The following is a 27114-nucleotide window of genomic DNA, read 5'->3' on the forward strand; positions in this document are numbered from 1 at the left end:
TTAAAACCATGGCCTGCCTGGGAGAGGGAAAAGAAGTGGGGCTTGATTCATCCCAGGAACATGCATCCTGTGGGCAAGGCGGGCACAGGGAGGGTGGCAGTCAGCAAAGATCAGGAGAATAGGAAAACCCTCCTAACTGCAGAGGTGGTGAAGCACGTCAGGCTGGGTTCAGAGGGGCTGCACATCCCCTGCGCAGGCTTCAAACCCAGATTGCACCAGCTATGCCGCGGTTTGGGGACTGCTGGGACAATCCCTTCAGGTCCCTTCCCTCCGTGCTCTTCTGCTCTACTGAGTGAGTGAACCAAAGCTCCGGAGGGATTTTTCGTTAAATCCCTATGCGTTTGACCCAATGTTTTTGCCTGAAGACACTACTTTCAGTGCCAGCTCTCGGCGGCCTAACAGCACGCTGCCGCCTGGTCTATCGGAGCGGGGCCGCGGGGCTGCGTGAGGGGTGGTTGCAACAGGACAACTCTTTCCCAGAGCGGGGGTAAGAACCATTATCTGCTCCACACCCCTCAGCACGGCTTTTACGAGCGAGTGCGCAGCCCCTGATAGCGCGGAGAGAGGCGCACCGAGCCGCACCCTCCCATTAAAACGAAACGCCGGCTGGCTCTGAAATGCACTTATAAATAGAGAATTAAGGTCTGCCTCTGACTAATGGGTACCGCGTCCGCTGCAGCCCCAGCAGCGATGCCCTCCCGCCCGTCTGCGTTTAACCTCGGCCCGGCAGTGCCAGCGGGGTGGGCACGGTGGGGAGCGGGGCTGGTGGCGGGGACAGGGCCGGAGGGCTCAGGGCTGCCGCAGCCCCAGGGCCGGGCAGAGCCGGGCCCTGCGGGGAGCCTGGTTGCACAGAGCCATGATGGGCAACGTTATGCCCAGCCGTGCGGCGCCATGCTGAGCCGTGCCGTGCGGTGAGCCCGGCCCTGCCGTGCCGTGCCGTGCCGTGCAGCGCTGTGCCGTGCCATGCCATGCCATGCCATGCCGGGCCGGGCTGTGCCACGCCGTGCCGTGCCACCCTATGCCATGCCGGGCCGAGCGGCGCGGCGCGGCCGCCGGCGGGCACATGGGCCGGAGGGCGGAGCCCGCGGCCTGACATCACCGCCTCCGCCTCACCGCCACCGGACGGCTCCGCTCGCCCTCCCGCCGCCGCGCAGAGGTGAGCACCGGCCGGGGGACGGGGCACAGCGAGAGTCGCCCTTGCGGGGACGTGCGCGGCGGGGTTGCCTCACCACCGGGGGAGGCGGGGAGGGGGTGGAGGTGGCGGCGGCGGGGCTCGAACCGGCAGCCCCCCGGGGCCGCGCCGGCCGTGCAGTGCGAGGCGGCGGCGGTTGGCTCGGCTCGGCTCGACGCGGCGCGGGGGCGCAGCCGGGGGTGCCCCCACCGCGGAGCGCTCGGTGGCGGGGCCGCGTCCCGCCGGCAACCCCCGGCCCGGGGAGCGGGGTCCGGTCCCGCCCTGGGCTCGGGCAGGGGGATCCGGGCCGGCGGCGGGTGCGTGTCCCCCCCTCCCGGCCCCGGGCGGTCTCGGCCGTGGGCGCCTGGGTGCGAGTGTTGGGTTTGGGGCTGCGGCCAGGTGCCGGCCAGGAACGCCCGAGGGGTCCGGTGTGTCCCAGATGCGGGTAGTCACTGGGAAGAGGCCGGTGGGATGCTGGTCCTGACGGGGGGGGGGGGGGGTCTGCTGGCAGCGCTTTGCTGTGGGTGCAGGTGCGGGAGGTGCGGGAAACCCCCGGCCCCGGGCACAAACCCGCCTGAAACGGGGCGGTTTGCGCTGTTCCCGGTAGGCTGTCGGTGCGGTCCTCTGGAGCGCGGCGGGGTGGTGGGGTACGGGTGGAGGGGCACGGCGGGTTGTGTCCCTCAGAGGGCGGTTTGCCCTCAGGTTTCGTTTCTTCGTTCTCAGCTCGCCCGGCACTCTGAGGTGAGTGGCTTCTTCCAGAAAGGGAGAAATCGGCGCTGAGATATAAAAAAAATCTTGGGAAAAATCTTGGCCGGGGCCCACGGTCCCTCAGAGGCGAGCGGGGAGCGGCCGTGGGGCTTCTGTAGCCATGTAGGGGCTTATTAAAGGTACATAGAGCATCTCTGAGGGGGACTTCAGCATCTGATCCATGTCAGACTGACGAAGGATGAAAGCTGTGAAGGCATTGGAGAGGTGACTTTGTAGTAGGACCATCCCACAGGTGATGTGACCTGCGGTGGGACTGTCACTTGTCTTGTGGTCCTGGCCGGGGTGTAACCTCTGCCCCGGGGGGGTGCACGGGGCCGTGGCGGCCCCTTCGCCGAACAACAGGGAGCTTGGGGGAGCGGTGGTGTTCTTCATGCCCGCACCCCGCTGAGCCGAGCGGAGGACTGACCGGTACTGAGGACCCCAGATCATTTCTCTCGGTATAGTCTAAATAAAACCGACGCAGAGAAAAACGCTCCCGCGGCGAGAAACCAAAATTGAGAGACAGCAGGAGAGGAAGGCCATCGCCTACAGCATCAATACTCCTGTGGGCTGAGGAGATGGAGGACTAACGAGATTTAAATATTATATCAAGCTTAAGTTTTCTCCTCTTTTAAAATCACATTTGCTATGAGACAAACGTACGGTAATACAAGATCCCATAGTCACTGCACATATTCGGTTTCCTCCATAATTGTAAAGCAGAAAATGTTGATGACTCAACAAGTCTTTGTTTTAAAAAAAAAAAAAAAACCACACCAAACCCCAGGAAAACATGCTTTTTGAATGTGTAATATTTAATATTTTTTGTTTGTTTGCTTTGCTTTTTATTTTTGTTTTTGGTTTGTTTTGCTTTTATTGTTAGGAGCTGTGCTTTGACTGTGACCTTGTAACATCGCACCCATAAATAGAAGCAGGTTTAGATTCAGGGGAAACACATTTTTTCCGATGGTGAAAGAAGTAGGCCAGCCACGCCGGCCGTCTCCAGAGGTGGGGAAAGCGCTGGCAGCTGCGGTAAGAGATGTCACATCAAAACGCACCAATTTGTTACCTGGAAGTTTACCGTCACTGATTAGAATTATCTTTTCGTCAAGCCCACGATGGAGGCAAATGCTAATTATTTCCAAATTTTGAGTTACTGCTGCTTGCTAGGGTAGTTTTCCCTGCAGCCCCACAGTGGATTAAGCAGCTTCCCATCCTCATCTAAGTTGAAGTGAAATGTAGCTTAACTGAAAGGATAAAACATTTTGAAAGCGTGTCAGTGACATGGGAGCTTATGTCCCGTTTCCAAAAGCCCTTAGATACTTTGGGGCCTAAATCACTGGAGCATTTTGAAAATTTTGCCCGGGCTTTAAGGAACTGAGACAGAAATTCCTCCCATCCTTTTTCCAGGTTCTCAGATTTTCCAGTGAGTCTCTCTAAAGCATTGATTGTGGTAACACTTTTATATGCGTTTCCATTTAGTTATGAATACACCAATGTAGCCTATGGAAAAAATGTCCTAAGAGTTCCCCATGCACCGTAGGCTTCAAGAATCAGGGTCTGTAGATAACGTGTCCACCACTGAAGTATGCTGATACCAACTGCTGATCATGTGCAAGCACTAATAGATACCAACATGCATCGTTTCAGTTACTTAGAATACATGAACTTCTCACTGTGGGTGTGTCCTTGCCAAAGGTGGGGGTGGGAACCAGTGCTCCAGTAGAGCTGGCTTTAAAAAACACATTACAGACCATCAGAGAGGGATCCCAGATGGATAGAACCAACCAGGCGGGCAGCATCAGTTCCCTCTGCAGCAGCCAGCGTAGCTGGGCACGGGATGGCTCTCCTGAGCGGTGGTGAAACACGTGGTGTTTGTACTTGTCCAGCACACGTGGGGGTTTTTTAAGTCTTTGGGGTCCTTGGGGGAAGGCATGCAGCGCACACCCGCACGCGCACGCATGCACACCCATGCCCCAGACCTCCCTCATCCTGGAGAAGGTACCTTCTGCTGCTGCTTTAAACCGAGGTGTTTTCCTTCCCAGACGCATCTCCTGCCCATGAGAGCCGCTCAGCAGAGCAGGTATGTCCATGGCATACCTTGAACATGCCCCCAGGAACGCAGTGTGCTCAGGCAAAACAAGCGCTATATTCACAAGGCAGTGTGGTCACCGTAGTCACTGTCCCTCCATGGTCCTTTCCTGGTGAAGCCACCTGCTGCCTTCTCTTGCTTTTCTTCCAGCTCCTCCCAGGTCAGTAGCACTCCCTCTTCTTCCTCCTTCCCCGTTGGTCTCTTCATCTGCTTGTAGGAGTGAAGAAAAATAGAGAGAAATGTAAAATGGATGGCCAGAACGGCACATACCTAGCAAGGCATTAGCAGCTTGGTGTCCCTCAACAGAAGGGACCAGGTGAATTCACCTCCTGGGGCTGACCAGCGAGAGCCCTGTGCTCCCCGGGTGAAGGGAGCTGGCTCTGCTCTCCAGGATGTTGGACCACAGGCACGTTCCTGCGGGACACAGGCCAACAGCCAGGGGCAGGATGGGGAAGGCAGAGTGCTGTGGGATCCCAGCTTCTCAGGGCAGCGAGTTGACTTTCGGTGGAGAGCATCTCTCTCCCACCCATCTGGATCCCTGAACAGGGCCACCTGGTCAGCCGGTGGCATTTGCCCCATCTCTCCCAGTAGCTTCCCAGGAGCTGCTGGGAAAGGTAGACGAGGCAGAGCATGGCCCTACACCAGCTTCGTTGACTCTCCTGGGCAGAACGCCCTGTTTTCACCACTGTCCGTGTTCAGGGCTGGCTCAGAGCTACCTCCGTGCACTGTGTGCCGTGCTCCGAGGGAGGAAAGCAAGAGATCAGCAGGAGCTGGGCTGACCCCATGCCGCCGGTTGTGTCTTCCCTCCACCCCACACTGCCTCCCGGGCCATCTTCTCCGCCTGTATGGTCCTGTGCATCCTCTGAGTCACCGGGAGAGGCAAAATCAGAGAGGCGAGGGAGTGCTGATCTTGGAGACCCTTCTAACAGGCGCTGGTAGTGTGGGAATAGCCAATCCAAATATTTTCATGCGCACGCAGCGCAATTCCTCTGCGTCTTTCCTGGAAAGAAATAAAGAGGTTTTAAACAATTGGAGCCTGCCAGCTCCCTGCAGCGACTGCTGAAGTCAGGTCGCACCGTCTCCAAAGCCCTCGAGCTCCCAGCAGAACAGCGCAACGCTGCCCGGAGAAGAGCAGACGAGATTTTCCCCGGCTCGGTTCAGGCAGGAGCACCTCCTGCCATGGTGTCTGGCCGCAGGGTGTTATTAGATCTACCTGAGAAGCTTCCACCATCTGGGCTTTTGGCTGCTTCCCCGCGCTTCCGGGAGGGGAAGGCTCAGAAATGGGTGAGTCACTGTGAGATAGTCCTCAACTTGGTAAGAGCAGCAAGCAAAGTAAGACCCCAAAAGAAGGCAAGAGAAGCCATGTAGGACTTCAGTACAGCACCTGAAGTTGTTGTAAACCATCCCTTTATGTCACTTAAGAACTGTGAGATAATAAGCAGGGAAAACAACCTTCTTATTCAGGGTCGCATCAGCCAGATAAAGTCCGGTGTGCTATGTCAGCATCGTGCTCTAGCAAAACCCTGTCTTGCTTCAGGTCTGTGTTCTCCACGGTCTTACAGCGAAACCTCCGGGCTTCCCAGACTTTCAGTTTCCCTTTTTATGACATCTTATTCCAGGGCAGATCCTTCTCAGGCTCTCATTACTCAATCGACACAGCAGGCACAGGCAGCAAGATGGTTTAGCAGAAGAGCATAGAAGCGGTAACTGCAAAGGGGGGCCCCTTGCCTTCGGAGGCAAATTTGGGAGAGGAGAGTTTGGGGCTACCGATGGCAGAACCTCTTGGTAACTGGTTTTAAAAGTACATAGTTTAGATGAAAAGATCAAGCCAAAAGTTTGTTTTCCAGTTCCATATCGTAGGCGGGTGATTTTTCTGGTCAGCATTAATGTTGCCCGTTTAACCTTGGGAAGGGGAATTGCTCCTGCAAAGTGACCACAGGCTGATGTATTTCTGTAGGAAAACTGTAGCCAAAATGTCTGAGCTTGTGTGGGAAAAAAAGACTGTTTTGCCCCAGTGGGAAATTCTGGTAGCCCTTTCTCCTCCGCTTTGCCCTGTTTTGAAAGATGTTTTTGAATTTTGGTCACGGTGAGGAACATCCCGTGGTCAGGGACATGCCTTTGGCTTCACCCCTGGCTTCCAAAAACAACATCCTCAATATTTATCAATGTTTAAACCGGAGGGTGTAGGAAGTGGGGAGGGTCAGTGCCTGTCAGCCCCTGTTTTCGTTAGCGGCGATGGAGTTGGGAAGCACGTACCCGTTTGTAGGTGACACTGAGCTGGGAGGGACTGGAAATATTTCAGAGGAGGAGAAACTAGGAATTAAAGATGGTGACAAACTGGAGAGAGCTGGTCTGTAAAAACAGGGCACGTGTTGAGTCCTGTGTGATAGGACCGACTGACCGCGTGGACACCGGGTGAGCGACCATCCGGGCAGCGGCTGTGGGGAGCCAGAGGATGGGGTGATGGGCACCGCGGCCCATGAGTCAACAGCGTCACGCAGTTGTGCAAAAGCAAACTGTGCTAGGGTGAAGAAAGACGAGTGGCACATTCGGGAAGCGGCGTCTCTGCTCCCGCCGGTGCATTTTAGGGGCTCGATTGGAAAATGCGGTTCTGGGCATCCTCCAAGAAAAATGAGAGCAAAGGAAGAGAGGCTGAGTTGTCAGACACGGGGCAAATAACGGCCCTGAGGAAAGAGTTGGGTTTCACTCAAGCAGGAAAATCTGAAGGGAGACGTGAAACCTGTTCTCCAAATGCAGAATGTGTCTGCAGACGAGGTGGCAAACCGTTCGCAGTGTCCTTTGGGAGTAAGAGAGGAAGTGGTGAGGTTAATTGGATGGAGAGATAGAGGGGAGAAAGCGGGGCTCCGCAGGAGCTCAGGGAAGTGGTTTTAACAGATAAACACCCGATAAATGAGATAATCAGATAAACACCTGCTCTGGGGCAGGGGGAGGGATGAGGACCTGTGAATGCAAAGTGCAGTGGGGTGGAGAGCGGTGGCAGGGTGACATGCAGCAACCCTGGCAGTCCATGGCAGGTTTGGGGTCACAGCAACCCCAGGAGCCCACGGCAGGTTTGGGGTCACAGCAACCCCAGGAGCCCACGGCAGGTTTGGGGTCACAGCAACCCCAGGAGCCCACAGCAGGTTTGGGGTCACAGCAGTCCCACAGGTCCCACAGCAGGTCTGTCCCCACCATATCGCAGGGGACAGCCTCAGCACCCAGCGATGCCTGCTCGGGACAGAACCATCTCCCCCAGGGCGGGTCCCTGTCCCACCTCCCCATCCCGGGGGTACGGGCGCGGGGTGAACAGCCCCCCCCTGTTCCCCATCAGCGCTCCCTGTCCCATGAGCCCCATGGGCAAAGGGGCCGAAGGACGGCGGTGCGGGGGGGGAACCTGACTCCCGGCATTTCCTCATTCTCACGGCCTGGCTGGTGTCCCGGGTAGGTTTGCAACATGGCTTTTCTGGCTGAAGTAATACCGACGGGTGATTTATTCCCTGCGCCAGTTCCTGGGTTGTGCCACTGGGGAGTTAACTCTGCTTTGGATGGAGAAAGAGGGCAAGAGGCATGGAGGCTGGTTCCCCCGCTCCTTCCCGCCCCTGCGGAGCAGAGGGGTTATTTCCAGTCAGCCTGGGCAGCACTGAAAGGTCCCCTGAGAAGCGCATCAGAGCTGGGGTTAAAGCAGCTTTGGATAAGCCCTTTTCTTACTTAAAGCTGTTCCAGCCCCAACAGGTACGTGGTGCTCGCTGTGCTTCTCAGAGGGACGCTCCGGCTGTGGGAAAGAGACTTAAATGTTTTATTTTCCCTGGAAACAAAATGGCTGTAGCCAAAAAGGGAGTGTTTCTGCTCACGGCAAGACCTGAATGGAGGTTTCAGGCGCTGAAGGCTCCTCTCCAGCTGTGGCTTCTCGAGGGCTAAGGCAGCAGGAGATGCCAGCAGGCATGGCACTGAGCAGAGGGCTCTGCAAACAGAAGCTGTAGGGCTTCAGCTTCATGGTTCAAAGGTGAAGTGGTTTCAGTTCATGCAGACTGAAATTCCCCTGGGGGCAGAGATCACCCCTATCCCTCCGGGGTGTGTGTTTGTGGGACCGTGCTCCGTGGAGCTGGGTGCCAGCCGTGGCCGGCAGAGTCCAAGGGGACCGTCCTGGTGCAGAAAGCGGGATGTTCCTCTGCAACGACTTGACCAAGGGCTCTGCTACATCAGTTCATTCCTCCTGTGGCTTGCTGGTCTTTCAACCCAAGTGCTCATTAAGGGATGTAGATAATAACCATGTGCTTTATCTCAAATAATCCCCGACGCAGAAGCTGAAGCACAGAGCAGGCTCTGTCGTGACCTGCACCAGGTTGAATCCACAGCTACTCGAGATTCAGTTGTGGTCAGTCTAAACAAAACCTGACCTTGGGGGAAGACACAAAAGCGGTTGTCTTCGCCAAGGTACTGCTGGCTCAGGCTCTGTACGTCAGGCTGAGCTCAGAGATGAGCTTTTGTGCAAAGAGGAACCAGTTTGGTTGCACCAGATAGGACCATTACTTGGAGCTCTTAATGAGATTGCTGTCCTGTTCTTTGGCACAGTTTGACTCAGCGATATGTTTAAGACATTGCTTTTTTTTTTCATTAGAGTTACTGTAAAACTAAGTTGTCTTTTATCTGATAAATCTGAATATGAAGGCAGTGAAATGGGTCTTGATTTTTTTGGCCAGAACTGAAGTGGAGGTCATGCCTTGCCACCACATGTCCATCCTTCTTTAGAGTTTGCAGCTCAAACATGGCCAGACTGCGAGTTACGGGAACCAGCTGGGCTCTGCTCCTGTACCAGAGGAAGCGAGAGGGGCCCGAAAAGATGGTCTCATTGTTAAAGACGTGGTCAAGGATATCAGGGTCTTCCCAGGCAAACTTGCTAGAGTCCCGTTATCGTTAGTATCTTGGTCCCCCGCGTCTGTTCAAAGAGGATAACGACTGAGCCGGCTCCCCGTTAGCGGTGGCGGATGATCCGCTTGGCAGATTGACTCTGCTGTGAGCCCAGAGACACCTGAAGGGGCTCCTGCAGCCCGGCTCTGTCCAGAACGGCTGTCCTGCTGCAAAACCTGAGCGAGGCCACTCAGCGTGGGCAGAGAGGCAGAAAAACCTTGTTTGCCTGGCACTGCGCCTAAGCTAACAGGCTCTGCCAAGCCTCAGGTGCAAAATACATCGAATTATCCGTGTTTTTCTTCTGCAAGAGCCCCTCCCTCCCTCTGCCTGGGCAACAGAGATTTGACTGCTTCGTTTCACCCAGCTTTTGTCTGTCTGATCCCATTCTTTGGGGCAGGAGTGGCCTTCTGGCCGGTTTTGGTAGGGTGCCTGGCAGAGCGGAGCTCCCCGTCTTGCTCGTTGCCCATCACTGCTGTTGTCCTGCAAATAATAGCAGCGACTGCAGTGCAGCCGGTGAACGGCACGCAGGAACAAGCGTGCTAGAGCTGGACACGGCATCGCCACGCAAGGATATAAAAGTGTCATTAATAGCCTAGCTGAAGGGCAGCTTTACATTGTATTAGATATTTTAATTAGGGAACTGCTTCCCAGTTGGGATTGAAGCTAGTTTACTTCTACTGGGCTGTGCTTTAAATCATCTTGTAGCTTCCTCGGTAAGAAACCGATCTCCTTGAATTGCACGAGCCATAACTTAGCAGGGGTAGCGTTTCCTTGATAGGGAAGATCAATAAAAGAGGTTTATCTAAGGCTGCAGCATGCCAAAGGCATATCTGAGCACCGCGGTATTCGCTCTTGCCCTCCTCTGCCTCCGGGTGACTCCGCAGCATCCTGGCCACGGCGCTTCGCGCTGACTTTGGGTGGGTTGACCTTGCCATGGAGAATTAGCTTTGGGAAGGAGAGCTTTAAGCAGGTAACAACACATTGCTCATAGGTGCAGAAAAAGCAGCGTGAAAATGGTAAGTCAGGAGCGGGGAGGGGGTCTGCGTGCTCCACCGAGATACAGAAGTGGAAAAAAATGTTGCCTAATCAGACACTCCATTTCCAGGCATCTGTTAGGCAGAGACAATGGCGTTTGTCTTGGTGGAATGCATTTATGGTGAAAGAGGGATTTTCTCCCCCTTCCTTGGGAGGATTTCGATGCGTGGCAGTGATGGCAATGATGTGACCCGCGGTGGCAGAGAGCAGCCGGCAGCGGGGACAGAGCTGCCGTCCCGTCAAGGGCTGTGCAGCGGGGACAGGGTCCTGCTCCAAAGCCCCGACAGTCGAAGTACAACTGAAATAATCACACCGAAATCCACAGAAAACATTTTGAGGCTTCTTACTTTTTAACTATCTTGCTGACTTCAAAGGCCATTTAATTCTGACATCCTTTTTAATCAAACTAACTGGAGACAGCAAAGCTGTTTACCTCCAAACATTGCCAACATCTCTCTGCATGTTCAGTGGCTGTTACAGGACGGAGAAAACACACTACAAGAAAATTTGCTGGCAGCAAAATTTGCGTCCCCGTGGGAGCACGGAGAAAGCTTTTGAGGTGCTTTAGATTGATTATAAAATGAGTCTGCAGGTAACGACCGCTTTGTTACCCTGGATGTTGATTTCTCTCCCCATGGCTGAGAGCCAGAGATGCATCTCTATTTCGGGATAACATTTTGTGCTTACAGGTGGTGGAAAAGGGGAGGGGGTTGGGGGGGGTAGGAAAGAAAGCTCGTTAGGCTGAACAATAGTGTTGGCCCTAGAACAAATAGTTCTGGCCACGAATAAATTTAGGTGGAGCAAGAAGGTTTCTAAAAAGTAAAGCAGTGAGCTTTTGATGAAGTGTCTTGATAGGAAGGGGCCAGGAAAAAAAAAACAAACAAACAAACAAACCACAACATCTTTTCAGGTAGAGCTGCTTCGCTTTACTTTACATTAGGGGTTTGCAGTATGGCTGGTTGTGGACGAAGAGGACTGGTGTGTCCGTATGGCTCTCCAGCGTTCCTATTGACCTGAGCTCCACTTTGTGCGGTTGCTCTTCACCCCGAGAAATCCCAGGCATTCCCTTCTCCCTCCTCACCCACGTGTTTCTTTTCCAACCTGACAGCCCCCGTCATCTCTCTCACTCTTTCCCTGTGGCCCTCTTCTAGTTTTATTCCTTCTTTATTTTTTTGCAGTGGAGTGAGCAGAACTGCACTGTGCCGTTCAGCGTATGGATTTATACAGTGGTCTAGGAGCGTCCTCTGTGTTGTTTTGTATGCCTTTCCCACTAACTCTTGGATGAATCGTCCTAGTGACGGTGATACCAGTGGAATATACCTAAGGCAGGGGTGTGTGCCCAGGCAGCAGCTTGGGTTAACCCAGCTGACACACAGGCAGCATCGCCAAATCAGCCTTGCGGCACACAAACCCTTCTGCAGGTCTGGAACAGAAGCAGAAACCTTCAGAGTGAAGTATGAGTCACTCTGAGTTTAACAGGACTCTCTTACCTAGAGCGTGAAAGAAAGTCTACGTGATACGGTGGGGAGCAGAGGAAAGGTGTTATTAAAGGGGAGAAGTCATCACGCCTTTCTTTGGCACTCGTTTTCTCCTGAGAGCACTTCTTCCATGAACACACATCTTTGGTCTCTGGGAGAGGGGGGTGTTTGGTGAGAGGCATGGACAGCAGACAGACCTCTGCCATAGAAACAGTATTGTCACCGTAGCCATGATTTTTTTGTATCCAGAACAGTGAATTACAGTTTTCGAGGTCCATCTGCTGAAGGTCTTTTGTGGGCTTTCCATGAGGAGCAGGCTGGAGAGACCGTGGTTGCTGTGGGAGAGATCTCCTCCCCCAGTAACTCAGGCTCTGTTTGATGCGTGCCTGCCAGGGAGCACCACGCTGGTATTTTCATAGTAGTGTGACCCTCAGATTATTTTTCTGAGTGGTTTTAAAAAATCTACAGCTCGTTAAAGTGTACATGTACTTAGGGGGGTTTAAGCCCATAGGCAGCTCTTGCCATGTGTCAGTAGTGAATTTTGGTGCTCAGGCACTTTGAATGAGGAGACCCTTCTGTAGATTCTTCACAATAAAGATCGACTGTCCTAAATGATCATCTTGCACAAGCTCCATCTTTTCAATATTCACTCCCTTTCCCAGATTGCTGATGAGCATGTTGAACAACACAGATCCTCAGGGATATCCCTTGATAACCTATTCCCATTATGAAAATTACTTATTTCTTCTTACTCTTTGTTTCCCATTGGTAGCTATTCATGCAGAAGTGCCCTTCCCCTTTGCACCACTACTGCACCAATCCCAGAAAAGCCTTGGGTGAAGGACGTTTCCAAAAGCCTATGAAAAACACAGCCTGCGCCAGGGACCAGGTCACCCCATCGCAGTGGTCACCTTCACTTTGAAAGAACTTGACTAACTGCAAGGCAAGACTGTACTCCGCCAAAACCAAGTTGTCTCAGGCCCCAATATATCCATGAGTTTCTTAATTATGGTCTTTATTATAAATAATCTCCACCAGTGTGCCCAGTACAAAAGCCAAATGTCCTGGTGTGTAAGTTCCCTGAGCCACATCCTGAGGCCTTTAAAAATCTGCCCTTGAGGAACTTGTCATTCCTTAAGGGCAAATTTGCCATTCCTTAAGCCAGGAGGCAGATTTGAGCCACCAGTGGCACGTCCCATGAGCAGCCTGGCAGTTGCCTGCCTGAGTTTCTCCTGTCCTCCAGGCCTGGCTGGTGCGCTGCCCAGGAATTTATTGATCTGCTTAAAACCTCTCCGTGGCCTCAACATCTAATCTGTTACGGAGAGCAGAGCGTTACAGGGTAAAATTCATTAACGTTTGTAAAGCTCATCAAGGTCTTTCATGAGCAAATCCCATCATGTTTTAATATATTTTTTAAATGTCAGGAGTAAGTTCTCATTACTCATTGAAGAGCTGAAGCAAACAGCGCTTGCCGGACCCAAATATTGGAACAGGCAAAGGCTGCAACTCTCTTCCTTTACCACTTTTAGGACACTTTCGTTTCAACTTAAACTCCCTGCCTTGATTCTGCTCTTGCAAATCTGAAGCACCCCCTCGGTTTTCCCAAATGTGGGCTCAGGAATTCCCATGGACCCCCGGGCTTGGGCTTTTCAGAAGGTGCCTGGTAGCTCCACGGGGGTCTGTTAGTTGTTAACACTGCCTTGGCTTTGCAGTGTGAGATGCCAGCATGACGAACAGCAAAGGATGGATGAGTGCATCCAGCAGGTGTTGTTTCACGCAAACCCAGGAAACCTTCCTAAAACCTTTTGCCTTCCAACCCAGCGTGGTGCTTTGTCCCCCTCCAATGGTGCTTATACATTACTGCACACTTGCTGGTGGGTTTGGCAGATGTGTCCTGGGCTACAAGGACTAAAACCACGTGCAATTCTGTTCAAGTTGACTAAGTAAGTGGCATTTTTGTCCATGACCGCAGATGTGCAAGAGCTTCACAATGAACTTGCATTTCCCTTTGTTTTTCCTGCCAGGATGTCCGGAGGAGACATGGCCAAACCCCTCCTGGGCCATCGGAGCATGGAGGGTGACCCCAGCATCACTCCTGCGGCCGGCCGCACCATCGGGGTGCTGGGGAGTGGGGACTTTGCGCGGTCATTGGCCATCCGCCTGGTGTGCTCCGGGTTCAAGGTGGTGGTGGGCAGCCGCAATCCGAAGCGCAAAGCCGGCCTCTTCCCTTCTGCAGCAGAAGTCACCTTCCAGGCCGAAGCGGTGAAGAAAACGGATGTCATTTTTGTGGCGGTTTTCAGAGAACATTACTCCACCCTCTGTGATCTGGCTGATGTGCTGGCGGGCAAGATCCTGGTGGACGTTAGTAACAACACCGAGATCAACCATCGCAAAGAATCCAACGCCGAGTACTTGGCTTCCCTGTTCCCAGCCTGCACTGTGGTCAAGGGGTTTAATGTGGTTTCTGCGTGGACGCTGCAGTCAGGTGCCAGGGATGGAAATAAGCAGGTATTGTTTTCTTCTGACGAGGGCCAAATCCCAACTGTTCCAGTAGCCGAGGTCTGACAGCATCAGCAAATGGCCTGAGGCTCCAGGAGAAGGGGTCTGAGCACTGGCCATGGCATCCAGACGCCATCCCGTAGCTTCTGTGTTTCTTTGCTCAGAAATGAAGTACCCTCACTTACTTCACGCTTTGTAGTCCTTTGAGCCTCTGCCTAAGTAAAAAGTATTATTTAATTGTCTGTTTATCTAAACACAGCCGGTAAAACCAACTGGTGGTGCACACATGAAAGGAAACTTGTCCAGCAGAGAGGTCTTTGGCAGCCGGGGTAAATCCCCGTCAGAAAGCCCGCCGGGAAGCATGATGCTCAGTGGCATAATGTAGGCTCCCTTTAGCACAGCATCCCTCCCGACACGCGCGTTCCCAGCAGCCTGATCTCTCTTTGCCCTGCATGTATCTTTCTGTCCGTTGCAGGTTCTGATTTGCTCAAATAACCAAGAAGCCAAGCGCACTGTAGCAGAAATTGCTCAAGTCATGGGATTCACCCCTGTGGACATGGGCTGCATGTCGTCAGCCTGTGAGATTGAAAACATTCCCTTGCGCCTCTTGCCAGCCTGGAAAATCCCCATCTTTTTGGCTCTGGGGCTCTTTCTGTGCTTCTTCACTTACAACCTGGTCCGGCAGGTCATCCACCCTTACATCAGGGAGCAGAAGAACAAGTTCTACAAGATCCCCATCGAGGTGGTCAACACAACGCTGCCTTGCGTGGCCTATGTCATGCTGTCTCTCGTCTACCTGCCCGGGGTGCTGGCAGCCTGCTCGCAGCTCTACTATGGCACCAAATACAGGCGCTTTCCAGATTGGCTCGACCAGTGGCTCCAGCACCGAAAGCAGATTGGTCTCCTCAGCTTCTTCTGTGCGGCTTTGCATGCCGTGTACAGCCTCTGTCTGCCCATGCGCCGCTCCCACCGCTACCAGTTAATCGAGACGGCCGTCAAGCAGGTAATGTGGGTACTCTTCAGGTCAGCACCTGTAGTAATCTTCTACACACATCCAGACGTTGGGTAGCGGGCTTAATATCTTGGTCTTCGCATTGCCTTTCCAAAGCATGTGTGGGACAGTGGGAATAAGCTGGTATCTGTATGAGCACTTCTTCCACAAGGCACGTGCACACCACGTACCAGGCATGCACCCATAGAATCATTGAATGCTTTAGGTTGGAAGGGACCTTGAAGACCATCCAGTTCCACCCCCCCTGCCATGGGCAGGGAGACCTCCCACCAGCCCAGGTTGCTCAAAGCCCCATCCAGCCTGGCCTTGAACACCTCCAGGGATGGGGCAGCCACAGCTTCTCTGGGCAACCTGGGCCAGTGCCTCACCACCCTCACAGTGAAAAATTTGTTCCTAATATCTAATCTAAATCTTCCCTCTTTCAGTTTGAAGCCGTTACCCCTCGTTCCATCACTACCTACCCTTGTAGAAAGTCCCTCTCCAGCCTCTGCACTCAGGACCAGCCATCTTAGCAGGGTGTCGCCCGTGCATTTACAGCCAGGGCTAGGATCAAACTCCCTCGTGCCATTGGTCCCCAGAAGCGCAGACAAGCCTTTGGAATCAGCCTTGCCCGGCACCCGGCATGTCCAAGACTGAGGCAGAGGCAGAAGAAATGCTTGGAGGGGAGAAATCCCGTGTTGGAGGGAGCGTAGTTCCCCTCAACTCTTCTCCCTAGATTTTGGGAGATCCCTGTTTGCTCACACTGACGTTCGCAGTAGGTGCCTGCTGGAGTGACCAAATCATAACCCGGGGGCTTTGTTTTGTGGAAAGTGTGTCCTCATCACAATGTGCCTCCAGGAGTTTAGCAAAATGATGGTGAAGAACTGGTCATAGTCTAAGAGAAGGGGGAAATGGAAAAGGACTTTATTGCCTTATTGAGACCCTCGGCAGTGCTTATCCAGTGTGAGAGTGCTACCTTCAGCAATTCAGCCAGCTCTGTAACTTGAGAGTGCCATGGGAAAATGGGATTTTGCCTTTCTCCTGCCCCTGGCTTCCCACTGCTCCTCCCCGCTCCCTCCTGGGATGGCACAAGCTTCATGCAGCTGAGTGGGGAACCTAATCTAGGAATCGCCCCGTAACCAGTCTGCTTTCTGTGCTGGGATATTTCCCTGAGTGTTTCCAAATGCTTGTCCCACCAGCGAGGAGGGAAGGGGCCGTGGGGGCAGCGGGGAGCAGGACGGCTGGTTTTGGCAGCAGTGCCTGTTCAAAGCATCCATCAAACAGCATCCCCAGACTCTCAGCTCCAGCCTCGAGCAGGTCCTTCGCAATTGCCACAGTCACACATTAATCTCGGGCAAGCATCCTGTGTTCATTTCCCCTCTACCTCCTGTTTTCTAGCAACATCTTTGTTTAGTAAATTAAACCCATTTAATGGGCTAAAGAGGATGGTTCTAAATGTTGCTGTTTGCCATGCAGCATAAAACCCATCTTCCCTTCCATTAGTATGAACAATTTCCCCCCCTAAATGCACTTAAAATGAAGGTTATTAGGAGTCTACTGCACATTCAAGCATCTGTATTTGTTTTCATGGCTTTAAACTGACTTCTCGTTCTAATTATCTTTCCAAATGCAACTTTGGGGCTTGCTGCTGTGGTTACGGGCTGCGGGAGCTGAGAGCGTTCAGCAGTTCTTCCCAGCAGGCTTCAAATCAGGTCTAGCTTTGGCCAAATGGTGGTGGGATAAAAGAGCATGTCCAGACCTCCCAAATAGGCAAATAGCGCTGGAGGTGTGAACGGGACCCAGTGTTCATCCAGGAAACCCGCTTCCAAAACCAAAACGAGTACAGATAAAATTCAGTTCCTCTATTCCTAAGCGCTCCGTTTTAACAAACCTTCATTGTCATGCCAGGCTGTGGAGAAGAAGATGAATGTCTGGGTAGAGGAGGAAGTCTGGAGGATGGAGATTTATATCTCTGTTGGAATAATTGCCCTGGGCTTGCTGTCGTTACTTGCCATCACTTCACTTCCATCCATCGCAAACTCTCTCAACTGGAGGGAATTCAGTTTCATTCAGGTAAAGTTGACATTCGCCGATGTCAGAGAGTGATTTTGCAGTCAGGGTCAGGCCGACCTGGCCTCGAACACTTCCAGGGACGGGGCAGCGTCACGGGCATCTACGTGAGGATTAGCAGCAGGCTTTGCAGGAGGGAGTCTTTAATGGCTTGGCTGCAGTTCCTTCTCACCCTGCGTTTACCAGCATTAGTTACAGATCCTGAGTAGAAACCAGCCTGGGCTTTGCCTGCGGGACACCCCCCGGCAGAGTCCTCTTTTCCCTCTCGCTCTGTGCCCGGGAGCAGCGCTGCCGTTCACAGCTAAAAAACTCCCGAAGTCACGCAAGGTAGAGAGGCAGAAAGCCTTGGGGTCATTTGGAGAGGGCAGGGTTGCTCCCTTCCGTGGGCGAGATCCCCTTTTGGAGATCTGCCCTTGCATTTGAGGGAGGGTGAGCTTCTGAAAAGTTGACAGTTAGTTAATATGGAATAGACAAGTTCAAAAAGCCCTAGACTCGTCTATAAAAATGCCAGAGTTCGAAAAGCATAGAGAACTGGGTGGGATTTCAACGAAACGTCTGTGTCCGATTCTAAAAAGTGAATTAGGAGTGTAATTTTTCTTTCTCCAAAGTGGCTTCTTTCTCCAGTGGTTTAGGAGCCTTCTTCCCACTTGCAGCGACATCCAAGCTCCCAAGGGCCAAATTCTCACAGTGACCTGAGTCCACCGCATGGGACATTCACAACCCCCAAACTTGGGGGCTGCAGTGCTCTCAGGGATGCGCTTGGAGCCAGGCTTAGGGCTAACTAATGGGGGTAGCAGGGAATGAAGCTTCCAGTATTCCCTGCACCTCAGAGCTCAGTTTGAGGCTAAATGCCCCAAATTCCACTCACCATGTCACTGTCGTACCCCATAGCCCCGAAGCCCCTTGTCACTTGCGTTTCCTCCATCGCTGCGGCATAGCACGTGCCAGGCTTCAAGTCCCTCTGCAGTGACCCACGTGGCACCCCGACACGCGTGACCCCCCGTGGGACCCTGTCCCCCGGCATTCCCCCTGCGGAGCCTCGTCCGGGCATCACGTCTAACCCTTCAGAAGGGGAGGGCAGGGTTTGGGGATGCAGAGGTGAATATCTATCATCCAGCCTCGCCTGTCCGAAGCTCTTCAGCAGCATATAAATAATTCAATATTCATTAGAGCGGGAGTTTGAAGCCCACTCCCCCCACGAGTGCCCCCATCACCAAGCGAGCGAGTCAGTTCGTCTTTTTTTTTCCTCTCTTGCTGTAGGTTAGTGAGTAATTATTTACACTGAGTAGAAGAGCCTCACCAGGAGAGCTTGACCCCAAGAGATCATCCCTCGGGGAGAAGGGAGACCTGGCTTTAAATCCCACTTTCGGATCAGGCAGCAGGAGCATATTGATTCTCACCGCCATGTCTCAGGGGAGGGCTGCAGCCGCTGGGACGTTGGCTAAATCGATCCTGGCTTAGGCGTCTCCTACCAGGAATAGCAGATGATGGGAAATACTCCTTTGCAGCCTGGAAGGAGGCTTTGAAACCCCCTGCGTTTCCCTTTGGTTCCCCAGGCAGCCCGTCAGCTCTCCTGGAGGGTGCTGGCAGTGTGTCATGTCATATATACGTCGTCACGGCAAAATAGCGCTGCCGTCTCCTACCAGTGTATATGTAACACGACTGTCGCATCTGCCCTTTGGGACCCCTTCCAGCGTCTTTCGAAGGGTATGTCAGCGCTGGGACGAGACAAATACGTGCTGGTCGGCTCCGAAATAGCTCTTGGCTGCCCCACATGGGAACTGGCTGGCTGAGATCGTGGAAAGATACACCTATTTCTGTCCGCATGGGATAAGGCATGACAGTGTGACACCAGCTCCCAGCGGATCACATGCGGGAGAGGCACAGCTGGTGGTGTGCCCTACTGTGGAAATACCATGTAAAAAGAGCGGGTTACACGTTACCTTCCATTTTTTGGTGTTGTTTTTTTTTTTTTTTTTTTAAAAAGGACTCTTTTAAATGATTTACTCTCCGATAAGTTGGTGATGCCTTTCTTCAGGAAATGAAGAGCAGATAGAGCCACTGCTCCCAGGCTCCGGAGGTTAACTTTCCTGCAGCGCACTGCGATGCTCCCTGAATTAATATGCGCAGCGGCACAATGTAAATACAAGGGGTGAAGCGCCAGGCTGCTTTCTCAAATACTTGGGCTCTTTAGTGCTTGACCCTTTTCCAGTACATCAGAGGCATCGTGGTTTCCCATGCCTGGGAAGAGGGAAAGAGAGGGAAAATGGGGTGCGCAGCTGCCCCAGCCAGCCGACTTCCAGAAAATGCAGCAATTTGTTGCCATCTCAGTTGAACTGGCTACCATGTTTGAGAGATGCTCTACCAAAAGCCACATTTGAGAGAGGGCTGGGGCTTCTTACAAACCCAGGAGCCACTTTAGTCCCTTCCTTACCCAGAGCTTCCCAAGTCTGACATTTTCCAGCAGCAGTGTCTGCACCTGTATTAGTGTCACGGGATAGTGCCACACTCTTAAAATATGCATCTGTTGCCCTACGGGCCGAAAATCCCATTTGGATTGTTGCTAAGGTTTTAGGAAAAAAAAAAAAAAAAACAAAACCAGTTAATTTTTATAGTCGTTCCTGCACATATACAATTTTCAATTAAGGACAGTTAAATTGGATACACAATTCTCCTATATGTCCAGTTTTGATTAACAGAAAGCATACAGGATTGAGACGCTGGATAACAGGAATGATTTGTATGTCACTCAACTTATAGGATACATTTTTAATGTTCCCCAGTGATTTACAAATCAACTCTTAATTGGCTGAGAAGTAAAAAAGTATATGATTGCCTTTACCTTCCCACCCTGAGAAGTCCTCCTGGAATTTGAAGGTTGAATTTGACCTGGTTTCTCTCTTAGCTCGTGTACCGCAAGATATAAAGAATCTGTCATCAGACCTTTTCTAACCTTCCTGTCGACAAAGCGTGAACCAGAGCCGCTTCCATGGGACTAATGACTTCATGGGACTGACGGCAGCAGAAGTCAGAAACACATTTGGGTCGGGAAGGGGCTGCTGGCTTTGGAGGCTGCTCAGACATTTCTAAATGAGCCACATGCGACTGAATCACCTTCGCTGGTGCATTACAGGGAGCCTCGCGGACACCAAGGCGATGGGGGAGATACAGGAGTCACTACAGAACAGCAAATAGCTGCAAAGCCTGCGTTAGGAAGATACCATCTTCATACAGCCACCTTTAACGCCTTACGTGGGTGGTGGCCCCATATTCCCCATGCTGTGATGGTGAAAAAAAACCACCCTGCCACAGCTTAAAACAAAAAAAAACCAAAAAGCTCCATAGCCAAAAACTGCATTGAGAGGATAAATGAGAACAGAGCTTCGATACTCAGTGCAGTATGAGGGCTAAGCACGTTGGCAAATCAGCCCCCGGGTGGTGCTCAGCAGGCTCTGCGTTGTCCTATACTGAGGATATATTGAGCTGTACATACTGAGCTAAGCTGCCATCAGCAAAACTTGTCTTTCGTATGCTTATAGATCAACCTCTGCCTGGCTGAGGGCTTGTCTGGTGGGTGCAGCCGTGGGGCCCTGCTGACCACAGGTCCTCCAGCCAGCCGATGGCACTGGGACCCCCTCGGGCACCCCCAGCTCAGCCCCAGCACCCGGGCTGTCACCAGGCAGGCCGGCATTTGTGTTAGGAGCAGATCAGCCCGTTGCTGCGGTCTGAGGAGCTGCCAGTGCTGTTTCCAACCGCCGGCAGCTTATCCACACGTTTTTTGCCAATTAGCTTTTTTGTTTCATGTGACCCACCATCCACACGCAAAGGTGGGTCACCGAGTGCCTGTGATGGTTTGTCACCTTTTGTCCTGTTAATTTCTATTCCTGCTGTCCCCGGGTACCAGCAGCAGTTGAGAGAGAAACTGTAGAGGAACAAACTAATTATCTCCAGCTCCAACATCTCTGCCGTGCATAGAGCCCCGCTTGGGCTGACTCCGAAAGCACCCTCCGCCCAGGGCAGAAAGCTCCTGCTGCCCTTGGACTTCACTGTCCCCTTTCCCCTGCCCTGCTTTACATCTCAAGATGGTACTTCCAACCTTTTGCCACCCAGGGATTTTTTTTTTTTTTTGCCTGTTGGAGAGAAGCTCAGCATTGATAAATAATGGATGAGCTATGGGTCGGGTCCTGCTGTTAGGTTCAACTGCAATCATGGCACACTCCAGCAAACTCCTCCTTGATTTCCCAAGTGAAACCAATCTCGACCCCGTGTGTTTGCTGCTTGTTACCACTTTGGCTTAGGAATCGGACATGGCTTTTGGTAAGAAGGATGTCTGTCCCTGGAAGAGAGGATGGGTGTGGAGGTGCAGGCAGGACTGAAGATGAGTTCACATCAGCTCCCGACTCCTGGCACAACGTTGAGTAATGCTCAGCTGTAACGCATAGAGGAGAGTTCCCGACCTTGGTAGCGTGTTGTACGGGTGAAATCTTGGCAGGACACAGTGACACCCACATGACCGCCTGATAGGTGCTGTAGAAGTGAAGTACCTCCATCTGGTAGCATGTTTTAGAGGTCTCCTTCCCTCCCCTCCTCTCAGATTAGCTCTGAAGGTTAGAGGATCCTTTGTATAGTTTGTTGGTAACAACATGGTACATTTTTAAAAGTTGTCTGGGTTTTTAAATAGTTTCCCAAAAATCAAAAATAGGAAGGGATGCTTAGAATTGAGTAGTTTTCCAGCTAAGATTATTTTTTCAAGAGAAAATGATGAGTCCTTCCTCCTGTCTTGCCCTGGTCCCTGATTTCCCTACTGTGCCCTCTTTCCTGGACATACCTTCAGGAAGACCATGTTTCTTGCTGATCTCTGACTAGCCGCACCAAGCCAGGTATTTTGACTTGTAAAGGCTTCCTTCCCTAAGTTAGGGACATCAGCAGCAACATTTTCCCGGTCTAGGCATCTTGAAATTTGGTTATTTTTGCAGGCTTAGACCAAGCGTTCCAGGTAGGGCAGCCAAACAATATGCTACACCCATGCTTTGCTTTGAAAACACAGCAGCAAAGGCTCGTACTTGAGATGCCTCTGGCAGTGGGTGCCCAGCTCCTGCTGAGTGCCAGTGGGAGCTGGCGAGCTGGGCAGCCACCACCTCTGATGCTGGCAGGAAACCACCAGTGAGGGGACCAGTTTAAAACCCCTCTTGAGCGCAACGCTCAGAGGGAGTTGGAAATATTCAGGCAAAACGTTCTCTGTGGGTGCTTGGGAGCCGTGATCTCAGCTGGAAATGGGGAAAGTTCTTGTCTGCAGAGCAGGGGCTGGGTCCTTGCTGCCTCCCCAAGTGGATAAAGGGCTCTCGAGTCCCCATTTCAAGGACTTAGTCCATCATACAGCCTGCTGGTCTGGCTCACGAACCAGCACAGATCTCTAGGACAGAGAAGGAAACCCTTCAGGGCTGTTGCTCGCCTCCAACCACAGCATTTCTATCTCCATCATCTCGTTTTCCTGTAGAGGACAGCAATTACCTGAAGGTGCCTTTGCTCTGTGCGAAGCTACAGGCTTCACCGACTTCTGGCAGTGCCAACTGCTGGTCCAGAGCCACGATGCTGATGTCTCACGCCAGCGCTCAGCAGCCTCTCGCCAGCCACGGAGCGGCAGGCAGCGGAGCCGGCAGCTGCGGCTCGGGAGGAGCGTTTGTGAGCTGCCTGGGGTTACCTGCTCGGCAGGGGCTGGGGGGCCGCTGCTTCGCACGGGGGCGGGAGCCCACCTCTCAGCCGAGTTGGCAGCATCTTCCGGGAAACTCCTGCCGAGTTTCTAATATCACACTTAACCGCTGATTAGAAAAAGAAGAATGCAGTCTGGCACGCTACGCGGGAAAGGTTTCCAGTCACGTTTTATTCTGTCCAAGAAATGTAGGAATATGCTTTCTCTGTGCTAAATACAATTAGAAAATAGCGTAAAAAAATATAGGAAAATAGCCAGGCACGAAGTCCTCTGCTAACTGGCGTGTGTTTCTCTTCCTTTTAGTCCAGCCTTGGATTTATTGCCCTGGTAATCAGCACTCTGCACACGCTCACGTACGGATGGTCGAGGGCCTTCGATGAGAACCAGTACAAATTCTACCTGCCTCCGACCTACACCCTCACGCTGCTCGTCCCATGTACTGTGATCCTAGCAAAAGTCATCTTCAACCTGCCCTGCATCCAGCAAAGACTTCTGCGAATCAGGAGGGGCTGGGAGAAGGGAAGATACGTGAAGTTTGTTCTGCCCAGCGCAACGGGGGAATATTCAAGCGGGGAGACCTCTAGCAATGTCTAACAGAGCCCCAGCGGTGACGGAGGATTTCAAAGCACTATCAACATTTCTATAAAGGTGTTTCTTTTTCTTAAATGTATGTATGTTTTGGTATAATTGTATTGTGGGTAAATAATAAAATTTGGTGACTTTAGAAAATGGACTTTAGAAAATGGACTCTAGACAGAAGTAGTTAAATTATATTGCTGCTGTGCTAGGACAGTTATTGCCTTAAAAATGACCGTGAAAAGCCAAGCGAGCAGCACTAATACACATGGGAAACTGATGGACTCTGTTAGTCCGATCAGTCACTTGAGGTGCTGGCTGGCAGCTCCCCAGCCCAGCGCTTCTCAGTTGCTTCCCTAGCTGCTCTCATAAATTTCAATGCTTTTTATTTTTTTTTTTAATATAAAGTAGCAGAGGTTTTCTGGGTTTTCTGACAGCAAAGGTATCCTGCCTCTTGAGTGTCTGGATCAATCAAGGCAGCGAGGTTTAGAAGGACGAATTGTCTCTGGTTTTGGTCTCAATGAACTCTATGGACAAGTAAGAACAGCAATATCCCTGTTATGTAGCATCTGCAGATTTTACTAAAAGCATCTAAACCTGACAGCAAGTGCAAATATCCCTGTTCTCTCAAATACAGACAGCACTGCTGGTCCTGTAAGCTGTGCCTGGTGCACGTTTATAAGCTACGGAGCTAAAGCACTCTTTCCAGCAGTATAAAAGCATTTGAAGAGAGAGATGTCCCTAACATCACACATCTGGGCTGCCCTGCTGGCTCTGAGATGACAGCTGCTGCTGCTGCATGTTCTCTGTTTTACTAAGCCAAAGTTTCAAGCAGTATTTGATGGAAATAGAATGAAGGTAATTACCAGAAAGACCTTCTGCTTCACAGAATTACATGGAGAAAACCAAGGCCTTCCAGCTGGCCTTACGTCAAATAATAGGGTGAAGCTTTTAGAAATCATTGTCACCTGAACATACCCATTTCCGCAGACAGAAGAGCAGCTCTAAACCCATTGGTTTCACCAGAAATTATAAGATCTTCAAAAAGTCTTGCAAAGGGATCAGCAAGTCTTGACCACAACATGAAAATACAGCAATTGCACGTTTTGGGCACAGTCCTTCATTGCCTTGCACCGTAAAAAGTAACTCGCTAGACTGCAAAGCAGGTATCAAATGCTCTTCTGCCTTCACACCCACTTTGGACAGGGTACAGGGCAATGAAGTTTTCTGTCCTAATTTCATTTTCCACCTGTCACTTCCTATCCCTTCAAGCTCTTGCTGTTTATCAGAATAATTCTTTAGGTTTTGGACATACAAATCACCAAACGGAGAATGGACAGCCATTCATGAAGGCTCATTTAAAAGCAAGCAATCGGGATGACACAAGAAGACTACCTCAGCAAGGTCAGATACAAGGACATGGCTGGAATAGCCTCATTTTCCTACAGCTAAGTAAAAGACACCACTCAGTGTTCAGTATTGCTCTGAAGAACAACAGCTGTCAGCACCAAATGAGGTACGGTTTGTGGGACAAGAAAGTACTTGTTACTAGACCACATTTAAAATAAATGCGGGGGGGAAATGGTCAACTTTGGGGCACATAAGCCCTTCTACAAGCCAACGTTGCATCTGTAACCTGGATGATTTCTACACAGATGGGTCTTAAGAATTCCCTGTTTAGCCTCAGATAACTGCAGTGAGTAATGTTCTGCAAATACTGCTCAAGCTGCCAGTGATGAAACTGAGGGATTTCAGTTCTTGCCTAAGGCTTACAGTAAAGTCTCCAAACGCCACCTCTTTTCACTGAATAGAAAGAAACTGGCATGAGGACGGAAATACCCAGATTTCATCATCGGACAATTGGTTTATTTTTTTTTTCCTGGCAATACAAGGAAGGCACCATTCTTTCCCACTGTCCCCTTAAAAAAACTGCAAGTTATTCAGGTTTCCCCATCCATCTCCACCACCTAGCCCACATCAGCACCTGATCAAATCACTCACCAAGCAGATTTATTACCTGTCACTATTTATTTGTGTTTGAATGGTGGGTTAAGTTTCCACATGGATTTGAGACAGTTTCACCTGTCTCAATTCCACCCACTCCAGCTTAACTCATCCTTGAGGGAAAACTGGATTCAGCAAGCTTGTTCTTCCAGTCTTCTCCTCCATTTCATCATCAAGCAAAGTCAACATAAAAGCACTGGTTTACATATTTTCTGGTTACAATAGTGTATTCCAATGCCTCTTTTTCCTATCTAAGCTTCTTTTCACATCTTTAAGTCAGGCAAGACTACTGCCTGGTGGCAAAAAAAAAAAAAAAAAAAAAGGATTAGGAGGCAGGGAAAGAGAATTACACAAACTTTGTCTTCAAGGGAAAAGGTGTGGTTTTATTGTGAGTTGCTGCAAGGTTAAAGACTCACCTTTCTGCCCAGCAGAAGTACAGTTTGCACCTTTGCTTTGTTTACATGACTTTCATGCCCACGTTCCCTTTCCCACTGATGGCAAAGGGACAGTTTTCATGAGCAGAAGCAGGGTCAGGCACCCAGACCTACCTGAGGAGCTGGTGCCGTTAGTGAGTCAGCACAGTGCTTCTCAGATGGACACAAGCCCAGATGGACATGCCAGTTCAAAATCCCCATAGCTACTGTGGCTCCACAGCATCTAAAAAAAGGCTGATCAAGTGTTGCCAGGTAACGCCTGTGCCAACATACTGTCCAGCCAGTCACCATCCCTTTTAAAGACTGAAACCCCTTCCTCTAAATGCAGAACACCATTTCAAATGGTGCCCTCTGTAGGCGTCTGGTCCTTAAAACCTTTGACGCAACAGTGAGTAATTCCTTCCGATTCTGGAATGCTGAACAGTAGTTCAAGGAATTTTTCAATTATCTTTCCCTACGCATTTTTTTTTGGATGGGGGGGTTTAGTGATGTTAGCTTAAAATTTACTAATTAACTGGTTTTGTACTTGGAGTTTCTCTCTCTGTATATATGTACACACACACCCCTATATACATTATTGCAGAATATATAGCTGGAATGTAAATTCTTTATATTTTTATTTTCTGTATTGCCTACTATGTGCCTCTGGGATGTGTAAGAACCAACTGAAAAGCTGTAAGCGTAAGGCTAGTTTTAATCACTGGCATCAGTAGTTACATAAAAATATTCTGAGCAGCTCTATATGATTATATCAGAACTCGTTTGGGTCTTTTTTTCCCTCCTCCCCTTAAACCATTACTTGAATGGCAGTAGTAGAGAGCAGCGTGATTATCCAGAATTTAACCACTAGGAAATAAACCCCACTACAGCCAGCAGCTGGTAGAGTCTCATTATCAAGATAAGAAGTGAAAATGATCATTGCTGTGATCCAGTGCACCGGAGCCTCTGTTACAGAGTTCCTATGCATGTGGGAGGGCACAAGTGTGTACAGACACATTTCATTACAAGAGGCTAGTGATACTACACAGCAGTTGTAGCACAGGATCAAACAAGTTTAATTCACGAAACAAAAAGTGCTGTTGATACAGAGTTCGAGGAAGAGGGAGTTACAAATGAGGGTTTATGGGACTGGAAAGAAAAAGGGGGTTTTAATACTATCAATTTGTTCTCCATTTCTTAAGTCACTTCTTCATAGAAGTGGCATGCCAGATCAACCAACTTCTGGATCTGCAGCACTGCATTTTAATGAGCTGATTTGTAAGTTGATTTTAATGAGCTCATTTAAATTCCTGTGCTGAAGATTAACCTCTGCAGGTACAGTTCTCTCACTCCTTCTGTTTTATAATACAAGGCTTTTAACACTGCAATTGGTTTCTTGCTCTTCAGGGATTTACTTACA

General features: G+C 51.0%; 1 protein-coding gene across 1 annotated transcript; it reads left to right on the forward strand.

Moving 5' to 3' along the window:
- Positions 1 to 349: 349 nt before the first annotated feature.
- Positions 350 to 23471, forward strand: STEAP3 (STEAP3 metalloreductase; the record flags this gene model as incomplete). The annotated part of the gene is given in 6 exon segments (XM_082484497.1): positions 350 to 415; positions 417 to 487; positions 13456 to 13939; positions 14406 to 14933; positions 16830 to 16994; positions 23005 to 23471. Coding segments are annotated over 6 exon segments (1605 nt in total). The 3' UTR covers positions 23296 to 23471.
- Between the last annotated feature and the right edge of the window lie 3643 nt (positions 23472 to 27114).

The sequence above is a fragment of the Vanellus vanellus genome (assembly GCF_965231255.1).
Source record: "Vanellus vanellus genome assembly, chromosome: 5".
NCBI lineage: Eukaryota > Metazoa > Chordata > Aves > Charadriiformes > Charadriidae > Vanellus > Vanellus vanellus.